The sequence below is a fragment of the Rhinolophus hipposideros genome (assembly GCF_964194185.1).
Source record: "Rhinolophus hipposideros genome assembly, chromosome: 5".
Taxonomy (NCBI): domain Eukaryota; kingdom Metazoa; phylum Chordata; class Mammalia; order Chiroptera; family Rhinolophidae; genus Rhinolophus; species Rhinolophus hipposideros.
Genome location: NC_138051.1, coordinates 39,831,648 through 39,845,851, shown reverse-complemented (window position 1 = coordinate 39,845,851; position 14,204 = coordinate 39,831,648). Strand labels below are relative to the sequence as shown.

At 45.5% G+C, this 14,204-nt stretch overlaps 1 protein-coding gene across 1 annotated transcript in view; it reads left to right on the top strand.

Annotated features, from left to right (window-relative positions):
- The first annotated feature begins 4,823 nt into the window (after nt 1-4,823).
- EPB42 (erythrocyte membrane protein band 4.2) overlaps nt 4,824-14,204 on the top strand; it is an 18,773-nt gene continuing 9,392 nt past the window's right edge. The window contains exons 1-6 of the mRNA XM_081048231.1: nt 4,824-4,998; nt 7,432-7,617; nt 8,229-8,462; nt 11,410-11,528; nt 12,374-12,478; nt 13,442-13,619. Coding sequence (XP_080904357.1) covers nt 4,989-4,998; nt 7,432-7,617; nt 8,229-8,462; nt 11,410-11,528; nt 12,374-12,478; nt 13,442-13,619 — 832 coding nt within the window. The 5' untranslated portion in view covers nt 4,824-4,988. The remainder of the gene's footprint in view (nt 4,999-7,431; nt 7,618-8,228; nt 8,463-11,409; nt 11,529-12,373; nt 12,479-13,441; nt 13,620-14,204) is intronic.

The window sequence follows — 14,204 nt, the reverse complement described above, 5'->3', positions numbered from 1 at the left end:
AAAATGTCTTTTGAATTGTTTATTTCTGGAATTTTCTATTAAATATTTTTAGACTGCAGTTGACTGCAAGTAATTGAAACTGTGGGAAGTGAAACCAAGGTGGGGGTGGGAGGCTACTGTAATTATTTCATGCTGTAATTATTGCCTGACAATCATAAACAATGGCTTAAGGCAAACATCGTGGAGGGGACATCTTATAGAGACATGACCTTCAGAGTCCTTGGAATATTTCAGCTCCCACACCCTCGTACTCTTTCATGAATCCCGATTTTAAGACCACATTCATTAACTCTTTCACTCAACAAATATTCACTGAGTTTCTACTAGGGGCCAGGCCCTGAGAGAGGCACCAAGGATACAAGAAGGACTTGAGCTCTCTTGCTCTCAAGGAGCTCAAGTCTAAGCATGTGGTGAAGACAAAATAAACAGGAGGTTATCACACAGAGCAGCGAGAACCACCATTGGGGTATGTAAGTGCAGGGTGTTGTGGGAGCACTAGGAGAGGCAACTAGTCCCGTCTTGGGGTTGTGGATCCAGGAAGGCTTCTAGGAGGGAGTGGCATTTAAGCTGAAAGATGAGCACTAGGAGTCCCCCCCCCCACAGACTCCAGGTCGGAGGGGCAGGGGTAGAATAAAGCAATCAGAAACTACAAGTCGTGCAGATGGCTAGAGATCAGAGCAGGAGGGAACAAGGACCAAGAAACAAATGAGGCAAGCGCTCGGGGGTACCAGGTTTCAGGTGGCAGTCTAAGGAGTCTGGACCACATTTTCAGGTATCTGTTTCCTCTAAGTCTTGGATCACAGTCCTTGCCTGTAATGTCAGTGCTTAAAGGTGATTCTACTTTACAGTAACTAGGGCACTTTCAGAACTGAACAGACTTCATGTGATTTGAGAAGCACTAAAAGTACAAATAGTTCTCCACTCTGGAAGTAAACCTTGCCTTACCTCTCCCCATCATAATCTATGCTCGGGTTCAAGGCTTTCCTTTAGTTGCTCCCTGCCTAGGAGTTCTGCACATACTGCTCTCTTTTCTCCCACTTCACCCCACCCCACTCCTTGCCCTATTAACCTAGCTAACTCCTATTTATCCTTCCACTTTCTCAGCCTAAATATCCTCTCTCAGGGAGGACTCTCCTGACTTCCACGCCTGGGTCATAGAACTTGAAACTTCTCTTTTTTTTTTTTTTTTTGACTTTCTTTTTTTTTTTTTTTAATTAATTTTATTGGGGTGACAATTGTTAGTAAATTTACATAGATTTCAGGTGTACAATTCTGTATTACATCGTCTATAAATCCCATTGTGTGTTCACCACCCAGAGTCAGTTCTCCTTCCATCACCATATATTTGATCCCCTTTACCCTCATCACCCACCCCCCACCCCCTTACCCTCTGGTAACCACTAAATTATTGTCTGTGTCTATGAGTTTTTGTGAAACTTCTCTTTTATAGCAAGTAAATGATTAACGGTATAAGCACTTAGCGCTATTTCCTGTATTGGACTATAAATTCCTTGGTTGCAGGCACACATCTATCTAATATATTGCTGTAGGTATTATCAATGCCTCATTCAGTTCCTGATGCACAATAGTGCTCAATAAATATTTGTGTCATGAGTGAACAAAGGAATCCTTTTTGGGTACACACAGTTGAAAGTTTGCTATTCTACCAGAGGCTGAGGAGTTGAAAGGTCTGGGTGCAGTAGAAAGCAGGACAGACCTTTTTGGTCACTCCTCCCTCCATCTTCCTCACATTTCCCACTTACCTTCCCCAGCTCAACCAAAACGTCTGTCTCAACATAGGCTCCCCACAAAGTGCCCCAACTGATCTACTGTTAGATCTTGGGTATCTGTGAAGCTCCACGGGAATTGTATCAGGAAAGAGGAGATTCTCTTCGCTAGTATCAGAAGTGGAACAAACCTCCAACAGGGGAATCAGCAGATGATCTCTCCAGTGCCTTCCCATGGAGAGTTCACAGTGGTGAAAACAGTTCTTCCAGTCAGGCTTTTTCTTCCCTTCTAAGCTTTTTTTTTTTTTTTTTAATGTTAACATATAATATATGCTCATGTTACAAAAATACAAAAGGATATATATGTATGTGTATATCTATGTGTATACATATATATACGGATATACACATAGAATATTCTGGAAATTTATTACTTCTGGATAGGGAAATTCAGTGACTAGGAGTAAGTGTGTATGTACACACAAGTAAATTCATATATATTCTCCCCAACACTCACCCTTTTACAAAGGAAGCTTACTCTTTAGACTATTCTATAGCTTGCTTATTCCATTTAACAATATAGCGTGGAGATTGTTCCACATTGGATTATATAGAGCTATTTCATTTTTTTTCATGCCTGTGTTTTCAATGCATGTCCCATAATTTATCTATCCATTACATTATTTATGGTCAGATAGGTAGTTTCCAATATTTTGCTATTATAACTACCAGTGCAATGGATATAATTGTATAGGTTTCATTTTACACATGTTTGGTTATTTGCATGATAGAATATCTAGAAGTAGAATGGCTGATCCAAAAGTACAGACATTTAAAGTTTTGGTAGATATTACTTAATTTCCCTTGATAAAGCTGCATTATAAGAGTAACTATTTCCCCACATCTTCACTAACTCAGAAAGTTGTCAAACCTTTTTATCTTTGCCAGTCTGATAGGTGAGAAAAATGATATCCCAGGGTAGTTTTATTTTGCATTTATATTAAATAAGGCTAGACATCTTTTCATGTATGTATGAGATATTTGAATTTTATTTTCTGTAAACTGTCCATGAGATCCTCACCTATTTCTATTGTTTGTTGTTTTTTTATTGATTTGCAGGCACCTTCTACCTTGTGATAAGAATTCCAAACATTTCCCCTCAGTTTGTTGTATATCCTTTAACTTTGCTTATGAATTTTTCCATGTAAAAATTTTTAAGGAATCAAATTTATCAGTCTTTTCTCTATGGTTTTTGAGGTTTGCATAATATTTTAAAAGGCCTTTCCCAGGCTGACTTAAAAATAAGTCTCTTATCTTTTCTACTAGTACTGTTAAGATTTAATTTTTTAGAGTTTTGATCCATATGAAAATTATTTTGGTGTATGGTGCAAGGTAGAAAACCAATTTTATTTTGGCAAGCTAATTATCCCAAATCCATCTATTAGTGAATCCTTATCTTCCCCACTGATTCATAGTGCCACAGTTAGCACATACTTAATGCATACATTTTGGTCTATGTACTTTTTTAATTACAGTAATGTCACATTATGTTTTAATATCTAGGAAGCCTGGTCATACCACATTCGCCTTTTAGAAATTTCCTTTTGAACCTTAGAATCAGCTTTTCTAGTGTCAGAGAAAAAAACTTGTTGGCACTTTTATTGGGAATGCGTTAAACTTAAGATAAGCTTGAAACAGGACCAATTTGTGACAATATGGATGGATCTTAAGAGTATAATGCTAAGCGAAATAAGTCAGACTGAAAAAGCAGAGAACCATATGATTTCACTGTTATGTGGTGTATAAACCAAAAACAACAAAAGAACAAGACAAACAAACGAAGATACAAAAATTCATAGACACAGATAATAGTTTAGTGGTTACCAGAGGGTAACGAGGAGGGTGGTGGTAGATTAGGGTATTGGGTATCCAATATATGGTGATGGAAAGAGAACGGACTCTGCATGGTGAACACACAATGGGATTTATAGATGATGTAAAACAGAATTGTACACCTGAAGTCTATGTAATTTGACTAACAATTGTCACCTGAATAAACTTGGGGAAAAAAAGATAAGCTTACTAAATTGTCTTACCTTTTATAATCACTTTTTAGTAGATTAATGTTTTCCAGGTAAAAATCGTATCATCTACAAATAACAAAAAATTTGCCTCTTCATTTCTTATGAAGAATCTTTTTTGGGGGGCAGTGAGAAGGCAGCAGATTCATTTGTTTTTACATAATACGATTCTTCATATGGGCAATGGTTCGAAGTTTTAAAAGTTTGGTAACTTTTAAATGGGTAAACACCAAAAAAATCCCCTTATTACCCTATTCCCCACCTCCCCTCCCCAGAGGCAATCAACGTTCTTTGTTGTTTCTTTTATATTCTTCTAGAGCTATTCTACATATATTCAGGCCAGTACAGCTGTCCCCAGAGTACTTTTAGTGACACTGTCTCAGAGCCCAAGCAAAAGTTGGGTTTTAGAAGGCCAAAGACAGCCAAATAAGAGATCCTCTTCTGTATCTTGTCTCCTTAGTGACAAGTAGAAATAGAAAAGACATAGGCTCTGAGTCCCAAGATAGTTTTAAATATTCACTCACAGAGTGTCCCAGACCCGGCAGGCTTGGAAGAGATGGGGCTCTGGCTTCTGCTTTTAGCACATTTTTTTCACCAACAAATTCTACCTCCTTATCTCTTTCACACAGATGAATCCCAGACATACATATTCTCTCTTTACATTATCAAAAGAACCCACGAACATCTAGCAATTCACAGCCCATGATATGTTTAGGGCCTGAGATTTGAGATTGGATGTGGGTCTCCTATTTGGGTCATCTCTTCCAGAGTCTTCCAGTGTGTCCACGTATGTCTCTGAGGGTCTCTTGAGGGCACAGAAGCAACAAACTAAGAGGTTTCTCCTGGGGTTCTCCAGCTGAAAGTTCTTTCCTACTCCACCCCCGACTCCAGCCTGCCAGGCATACCCCTGCCTGGGCCTCCTGGCACAAGAGATAAATGAAAAAGGGTAACTCCCAGCAGCTGGTTCAAAAGATACCAGTGGGGAGGGAGTAGGGAAGAGGAAACTCGTCAGGGAGCTCACAGGAGAAGCAGAAGGAAACTTCACTATTGGCAGATTCTTAAGCCAACAAAAGTACCTCCATCACTTTCTATCTGGAAGACAGATTCAAAGAGGGAGCTCAGAGCAACAGTTCAAGACAGGCATTTCCTGTGGCCAAGTGGATAAGAGCAGCCTGCAGGCATGGGACAGGGTGAGCCAAGCCATCTCTCCATGGGGCTTGCTGGACTGTCAGCAGCCCCTCCATCATTGTTTTCATTAAAGGAAGTAGGATGGTGGTGTAGGTGATGGTGGTGTGACTATGGCGAGGAGTGGTGGTGGGTGCTGGTAGTGACGGAGGTGGTGGTGGTCGGGCTATGGTGTGGCAATAGAGTAGTTGGTGGGGGAAAGTTGGTGGTCATAGTTGTGACGATAATGGTAAGATGGTGATAGTGGTTAACATGGATTTATATTCTTGTCCCAGCATCATTAAAACACGACTCTTCTCACTGGGTTGTGATACTTACAGGAGATGACTCTGGGAAAGCATGAGGGTGTCATAGCTTCAAGGCTAAATGGGAGAGAAGGGGAAGTAAGAGTCAGGGAATCCTACTAAAAGGGGCGAAGGCAAACATAACGCAAAAAACAGGCAGACCCAGAGGATGCAGAAACCTCAGGGGCCACTGCATCAGTCTGTCAGTACATTTACAAGTCTCATAAATTCTCATTGTAAAATGAGATGTAGACTGTCTTAATATTCTCAGACCCCCTTCTTGTAGAGTTTTTCTAGGCTGCATGGTGCTGTGTGTTTGGTGAGTCTTTAGGTGAAACAGCCAAGTATGATCTTGGGAGAGGTGGGTGGTTCTACTCTCTGGGCCTTACTGTTCTCATCTATAAAACAAGAGAATTGGACTTAATAATTTCAAAACCACCTCTTCAAATTATGTGACTGTGGGAGCAGCCGGTTAGCTCAGTTGGTCAGAGCGCGATGCTGGTAACACCAGGGTAGCCGGTTCGATCCCGCATGGGCCAGTGTGAGCTGCGCCCTCCATAACTACCTTGAAACAACTATTTGAGTTGGAGCTGATGAGTCCTGGAAAATCACACTTAAAATAAATAAAAGTTGAAAAACAACAACAATTATTTGACTGTGTTCTAAGAAAAAAATGAGTAGGCGTGAGCAAGATTCTGGATTTTATTCATTGCTTTTGGATTGGGACCAGAAAAGGAGGTCCACAGTGAGAACAAGCATTGCTCTTAATAATAATAATGATAATAATAGTGTTTCATTTCATGGGACTTACTATGTGTCTGACCCTGTGCTAAGTGTATTACAGTAATCCCCCCTTATCCATGTTTTTGTTTTCCACAGTTTCAATTACCTGTGGTCAAACATGGTCCAAAAATATTAAATGGAAAATGCCAGAAGTAAACAATTCATAAGTTTTAAGTTGCATGCTGTTCTTGTAAGGGTGAAACTCAGTAGATCAATGAAATTAAACTTAGCCAGTTTACTGTTTAATTTATGCTGATATTCAACTGTTTTGTCTTTGTTTCTCCCCTCACTAATTAACTATCTGCTGGTTCCCTTTCTCAAGGCTACCCATACCTTACTAATTAACATCCTAACCTGAAAAAAAGCGGCTTAAATCTTCAGGTGCCAAGGTATCGGGACTCGCGATCTCAACTCCGCAGTGATAACTTTCCGGCTGTGGACAGTAAGATTTAAGATAACACGGAGACGGACCTAAGGCCTTGGAAGATGCCAGGGCATGACTTCTCAACTATCAGCCCTGAAGCCTGCTTTCCTTTGTTCTTTCCCATTTACCTGCCTATAAAACCCCTTAATCATTTTTGGTGGCTTTTTTAGATGTGAGTATGCCATCTTCCCTAGCTGACAGCATCTAGAATAAAGGGCGCTTTTTCTCCTCACCAACCTTTGTCATTGTAGTGTTTTGAACTCTTCGGGTGGCAAGCGGCACTGATCCTGAGTTCGGTAACATTCTGGGTAGCATGATGAAATCTCACACCATGTGCTCCATCTTTCCTGGGATGTGTATCATCCCTTTGTCCGGTGTATTCGTGGTGTATGTGCTACCCACCCGTTAGCCCCTTAGTAGCCATATCTATTATCAGATTGACTTTCTCAGTATCACAGTGCTTATGCTCAAATAACACTTATTTTACTGAAGAATGGCCCCTAAACCATTCACACAACTTTTATCACAGTATGTTATTAGAATTATTCTATTTTATTAATATTTATTGTTGTTAATCTCCTACTGTGCCAAATTTATAAATTAAATTTTATTATATGCATGCATGACAAAACATAGTATATATAGGGTTTTGTAGTATCCACAGCGTCAGGCATTCCCTGGGGGCCTTGGCATGTATTCCCTGCAGATAAGGCAGGCCTACTGTATATGCATTACTTCATTTCATCTCCACAACCCTGCAAGAAGAGTGAAGAAAGAGGAAATTGAGGCTCGGAATAGTTAGGTTTCTTGCTTGAGGTGGCACAACTAGTAAGTAAGTAAATTGAGCCAAGGATTTTTGAACACTTGTCTCTCTGACTCCAGGATCTGTGCTTTTACTTAGTTTCCACACTTACCTAGACACCTTGGTTTCTCTCTTTTCCGCATAGCCCTGGGGATTAAGAGCTGTGACTTTCAGGCAGCAAGAAACAATGAAGAACACCATACGAAGGACATCAGCTCCAGGCGTCTCATTGTGAGGAGGGGGCAGCCCTTCAGCATCAGGCTGCACTTCCGGGCTCCAGTCCACACATTTCTGCCTGCGCTGAAGAAGGTGGCCCTCATTACACAAACTGGTAAGTGGGGCAGGCCTAGATCCTTTTGGCAGCAGGATGGGGGGTTCTTTCTCTAGCACCCCTTCAGGGAACTAAGGGGCAAATGGCCCACATGGTACCTGGGCCTAAAGAAGTTTTGCTCACCCAGCAGGGCTGTTATGAGGAGGAGATAATGTGCATAAATATTACTTATCATGATTCAGAAGTTGCTCAGCATCATTACCACTAAGGGATTTCTTCTGGTTACAAATATAATAACAGTTTTGTAGAAAAGCCTGAAGGGGATCTAATCCAGGCTGAATATCACAAGTAATTGCTACTATTTATTGAATCTGTACCACACATCAGATATTGGCCCAAACGTTTTACATGCGAAATCTCACATTGGCCCTATGAAGCAGGTATTACTATGTCCATTTTATAGACTATGAACCTTTTGCAGATGTAGGTCTATGGGCACTGAGAACCTGTGAACTCACATCACCCTTTACTGCCTCCCCTTAGTGGATGGGCCTCTTTTATTTTCTTCCCAAAACAATTTTTACCTGCTACAACTTTGTGATACTTGACTTTATTACTCTGAGTTGTGAGCAAGACGTCTAACTGACCAATTCGCCTGTGTGTGAGTTCAGGAGAGCAGCCTTCCAAGGCCAACGGAACCCAAGCCACATTCCCGATTTCCAGTCTGGGGGACCAGAAGTGGTGGAGTGCGATGGTGAAGGAGAGAGATACCCAGTCCTGGACCATCTCTGTGACCACACCCTCAGACGCTGTCATTGGCCACTATTCACTCCTGCTGCAGATCTCAGGCAGGAAGCCACGCCTCCTGGGCCAGTTCACACTGCTTTTTAACCCCTGGGTTAGAGGTGAGTTTGGACTTGGGTCAGTCTGGGCTGCACAGGGTATTCAAGGCACAGGACTTGGGTGCAGTTCTGGTAGGGAGCGCCTGCCCCAGGTCCCAGGGGACAGCTTCCACTAAGGGTGGCACCAGCAGTTGTTATTGTGGTGTCTGCTGCCTGGATGAATGGCCTCTCAGACCCTGGCTCCTGTCTTGGTGTCACCTCTGGCACAAGCAGCCTTTCCCACTAAAGCAAAGGCTTATCTCACCACCAAACCCTGGTGCTGGCTCAGGCTATTTTGTTACAGGAGTTGAGACTCACTGAGATGACCCTGGGAGAGCTACCCTTTACTGTAACAGTACAGGGGGTAAAAACTAGAAAGTGCTTCAGGAATGGAGGCGACCTGAGGAACAGACTTCTCTGATTCCTTCCTGGACTCCCATAGTCGATCTCCAGGTGCATTCAGGTTTTATTGCTCCTGAGGTGTATATAATTTGGGGAATTTTTTAGAGAAAATGAATACAAAACTTTGAATTGCTAAGGCCCTTTCCAGGGCCTAGGGAGGGCCCCCAAAACTTCAGCTTCATCAGCTTGACAGTGAATCTACCCTGTTTCACTATCTCTGCTTCTCTCCACTTGTTTGTTCTGTTCTTACTACTACAGAATATGGGTCCTCTGCATACTGATCTAAGTACTATCTGACTGGAGCCAAAAATTAAATGGCCAGCTTCCTGTAGCTCAGCAGTCAATGGGTGGGCTTTCTTGGGATCAGGTGACCACCTGCAGCCCAACCAGTGGCCACCTCTGGCAATGCTCAGCCCAGGCTGTTGGGGCTATTTCATCTAGGAAAGGTTGTCATGGTTGACATGGCCCAAAGAGGAGCCAACAGGGCCTCCCTTCCCATTCTGAAGACTGAGTCTATCTTTCTTTTTCTTTTCTTTTTTTTTTTTTTTAAATCTGCCACCACGTACCTTCATTCTCTGGGCTTCTTGAAGGTTTGTTTAGGGGAATAGAAAATATTTTCTCCGGCTTTCCTGTCCTTGCTACCCCAGATAACAAGTCCATAGCCTTTTCATTTCAAGAATTTCACTGCCAGCCTGAAGGGGCCTCATTACAAGGCAGGGCTGGAAAATGAGAGAAAACAGGGAAGTAGAAGAAATCTTTCCAGGCTCCTGCAGCCCTTGTCTGTGGTCCCGAGTTCCTGACTCCCTTTCTAAATGGCACGTGAATCCCAATGAACTTCCTCTCTCTACTTTTCTTGCCCAAGATGGAGCTGACCAATCCCTCAGATGGCCCTGACTGTTCTCAGTTCAAGGCTTTTTTTCCTGCTCCAAGGGGGTGGGCAGGTGGAAAAATAGATGGGAAGTAAAATCCATTCAGGCCCCTGCGTTTGTGTGTGAGTGTGGATTCAGGGCCCCTTCAGGTGGGGGAGGCCCCATGGCTATCCACATGTTGACAGACTCTCAAACCATTTAATTCCAAAGCTGAGGCTTAGTGTACTCGCCTCACGGACTCTGAGCCCACATCCAGAATTAGGCCCTGGCAGCCTGAACAAAGACAGTTCTGGGAAAGTGCTAAGTTCAAAGGGAACCCATAGTCTTAACTCCAGGCCAGGATTTCTGCCTCCATGCTTGGCTAGTAGGGACCTGCCTAGGAACAGCCTTTATATGAGTATGTATGGAGTTGTCTCCCTGAGCACGAGTGAGTTATTGCCTCTGTTCAGCTAGGAGGTGATTAAGAAATGTTCAGGGATTATCTGGGACTCAGTCTCATTTTAGCATACTTGGAAATGGGGCTTTCCTACATTCAAAAGGAAACTTTACATCCTATAATGAAAGTCAGAGTCCTATTCATAACCAGGAACTTTATGAAAGGGGGGTTGCACCCAAGTAGAGAAGTATGGAGGGTGGGGCCACCTGTGCTCTGACAGTGTACTTCTCAGAGCCCTGCAGAGCCTGGAGCCAAACACCTCAGTTTGAAGTGACTTCCAAAGAAGTGATGTTCAGCTGACTTCACAGAGAGTACTCAGGACGGAGGGGCAGGAGCCAAGGGCTCTTTGGGCACATGGCTCTGTGATTTTAGGCCCCATGTTTTTTAGGGCTTTCTAATATCTAATATCAAATCGGTTGATTTGAATACCCTCATCCCAGCTGGATGCCTGGGGTGTTGGGGGGGAAATGGTTGGGAAAACCTTCTTTCCTTCTAGTCCCCAGGAACCAGTCTAACCACCCCCCAACTCCACTCCCAGGACCAGATTCAGGGAGAGACACTTGACAAGCAGAGCAGATTCCCTCCCACACCCACCCATCCCAGCTTCCTAGAGTGGTCAATGGCTTCTTTAAAGCCCCCATACTCCTCCCCAACCCAACCCTCGGATGAGGACTGTAGGGCAGACACCAGGGAGAGACCTTGGGAGGCTTAGACCCACTTGGACACCCCCAGGATGAAAGCCAATGCTCTGGCTTCCACTTTGCCAGCTCCACTGCTCCCTCAGACCCTGTCTCGCTAAATGCTTCTCTTCTCTTCTGCTCACCCCTGTCAATCTTTTTAAAAATTTATTTTTTCTGAAACACTATTTTTTTTTTTAAATTGAACTTGTGAGAGACACACAACAGGCCCATGGGAAGCTCTCTGGGCTGCTGCAAAATTCTCTTGGGCTGATAGCACTCTGGATACACATGTCTTCTGGAAACCAATGGGCTTTCAAAGATTGGCTTGCTCCTGTCTGCCTGGCTATGAAGACCATCTTGGCTGACCCAGAAACTCTGACCCCTTTCCCCACTCTCCACCAGAGGGGAGGCCGGGTCCCAGTGAGGACAGTGAAAAGAAGAAGTTCTTCCTCGGTCCTCATCAGATCCCCGGAGCTGAGGGAGAGACCTGCAGCCAAACCTGACCTGGACAGGGAGGCAGAGGCCTGGATGTGGAAGGGAGACCTGTCACCCACAGGCCCTCACCCCTGCCTGCTTCTCACCAGGGGATGCTGTGTTCCTGGAGAATGAGGCTCAGCGCAGAGAGTACGTGTTGAACCAGAATGGCCTCATCTATCTGGGTACTGCTGACTGCACCCAGGAAAAGTGCTGGGACTTTGGCCAGGTATGGGGGGCCTCCGGGGAAGGTGAGGGGTTACCCCGTAACCTTCAGTGTTCAGGCCAGAGCTGGCAGATCCAAAACTCCTGATCATGAGGCCATGTCTCTTAGCAATTTCAGCTGAGTGGTGCCTCTCTTTCCTCAGGGCCACATCAGACCAGCCTCCAGAGTTATCTTCCTAAAGACCATACAAATTAAACCTCTGTTAAATCCCCACGGTCTACAGGGCAAAAACCAAATCCCCTGGCATGACACACAGGCCCTTTACAGCCAGGTAGCTGCTTTCCTTTCTCCAAGAGCCAGCCATGATGCAGCCCCTGGCCATGCAGGCTGATTGTTCCCTCTGCCTGGAATAGCTTTCCTTCTTTATCCCCTAGGAAGCATCTACCATCTTTTAAGGCCCTCTAGAATCCATCCTCAGCCGCCAAAGGCAGAGTGGATCTCTCCACTGTGCTCTCTGCTGTGGGTTGGCATCTCTCCTAGAGTCCTGGTCCTGTTGCTAAGATCTACTGTCTATGTGGCTACATGTCCCTCTGCACTCCTACGCGGGCGTCTCAAGAGCAGGGGCTGCCTTGATATCTTCCACACGCGTCAGTGCCAGCAGGAGCAATAAGAGAGCACGAAGTGGGTAAAGATAGAAATGAAAGGAAACAACACAGCCCTGGTCTTCGAGAGCTCACATCCTATCAGGAGAGTCAGACAACAGAATAGGCAAAGGACCCGGGGTGGGGGTGGGGAGCAACAAAGCCAGGGCAGAAGAAGGGAAGTCTGAGTCTGGGAGAAGGACCAGGTGATGGGGATTGACTGGGGGAGTGCAGACCCTTTGTCATGGCCCTGTGTGGTCCTTACAGTTCGAGGGGGATGCCATGGACCTCAGCCTGGGCCTGCTGAGCATGGACAAGCAGGTGGAGGAGTGGAACAACCCCGTGCATGTGGCCCGTGTTTTGGGCGCCTTGGTGAGTGAGAGGAGGGGAACTGTGAGCCCTCTGACAGAGCTGCCCCCTTCTATGGCCCTGGATACCTTCAAAAACACCAATGGTTCCCTCCTCCCAGGGTACGGAGATAGTTCCTGGAGAAGGGCATGAGTGAGGAGGAGAGGACAGTAGCATCTACAGAGGCGATAAAAGCAAAGAGAGATATCATCCTTTAGGACATAAGCCAGCGAGGACTAAAACTGGCCTGGATTTTCTCAGAGCACTCCCCTGTCCCCTGCTTCCTCCTCACATCCCAAACTGGAGGCCTAGATCCCCCAGGGAGAGACTAGGGTTCATCTTACTCAGGGTTTGCTGCTAAGGTGGTCAAAGGGATTTGTTTTTGTTTTTAAATGTTTTCTACAAAAATGCTGACCATAAAGCTACCTTGGTGCTTTCCCATTGTCCCTGAAAGTGCTTTCACAGGAGTAATGTGTTCCCCATTTCCTCTTGTGCCATTGGACTACCCTCTGAAGAGGTGGTGAGAGATAGGACCAGCCTGCGAGGAAGAGGAATCTTAGGATGAGTGGGCCTTGAGGCCCCAGGTGCAAACACCCTCAAAGGAATTAGGGCCAGGCAAGTGAGGGAGCAGGGAACCCAGCCCCCGTGAGGGGCCACACACACTCCTCTTGTGGCTGGAGCTTTCTTTGCCAGTGTGGTCCACAAACCCCTCGCTTTCTGAGGACTTGTTAACAAGGTGGATTCCTGGACCCCACCCCTAGAGATATAACCCAATGGGCTAGGGTAGAGTCCAGGAACATGCAGGATTAACAAGTTTTAGGTGAGTCTGATGCATATGGACTGTTCACTATGCTTGGAGATCTGTGATGGGCCATCCTCAATCTCCATCCTTGCCCTATGCCCCCCACCCCACCCCACAAGTCCCTTCCACCCCGGAAGCTATCCTGGGCTGGGACTCACATAATATGCACACATTTGCCCAAACAGCTGCATGCTCTCAAGGAGAAGAATGTCCTGCCCACGCCGCAGATCCAGGCCGCCCAGGAAGGGTCCTTGCTGAACAAGCGCAGGGGCAGCATGCCCATCCTGCGGCAGTGGCTCACAGGCCAAGGGCGACCTGTGTATGATGATCAGGCCTGGGTGTTGGCTGCTGTTGCTTGCACAGGTACAGGTACAGAGCAGGCTTGCCTGCTGTACCCACAGGTCCCCTTGGCTGCTGTGCAGAGTGTCTGCCCTGGCTCTCGGCTTGCCCTGGGGTTCCAGGTGGGTGAGACAGCTCCCAAAGCAGGCACTTCCTCTACTCCTACCTGGTTCAGGTGCACCATCTGGCCAAGAGACCAGTTCCTTGTCCTGGGCAGCTCCTCCTGACCATCTTCTGCTCCTTTTACCCCTTGGCCGAGTTGGGCCCATTTGGCAAACTCTGCTCCCAAACTCACTTTCTCCCCCAAACGTGCCCTGCCCCTGTCCCAGTAGAGGAGCCCCCGGTGCTTGGCTGTACCTTCTGTCAGCCTCCCCCTGCTCGATGCTCTGCCCGCTGTGTAACTTGTTTGTACCTCATTTCTCGGCTTTATAGGTCCTGTGCCTGGTGTCAGTTCTAACTTCCTGGTGCCCATACCCCTCCTCTTTCTACAATATCACCTGGCATTTAAGAAAATGACTGCCCTGAGTATCACTGAAAATTCTAGCCATCCTGCCTCCCTCCAGACCTTAGGTGTCTCTGGTGCCCTCTGACTCTGCCCCTTCCATGCAG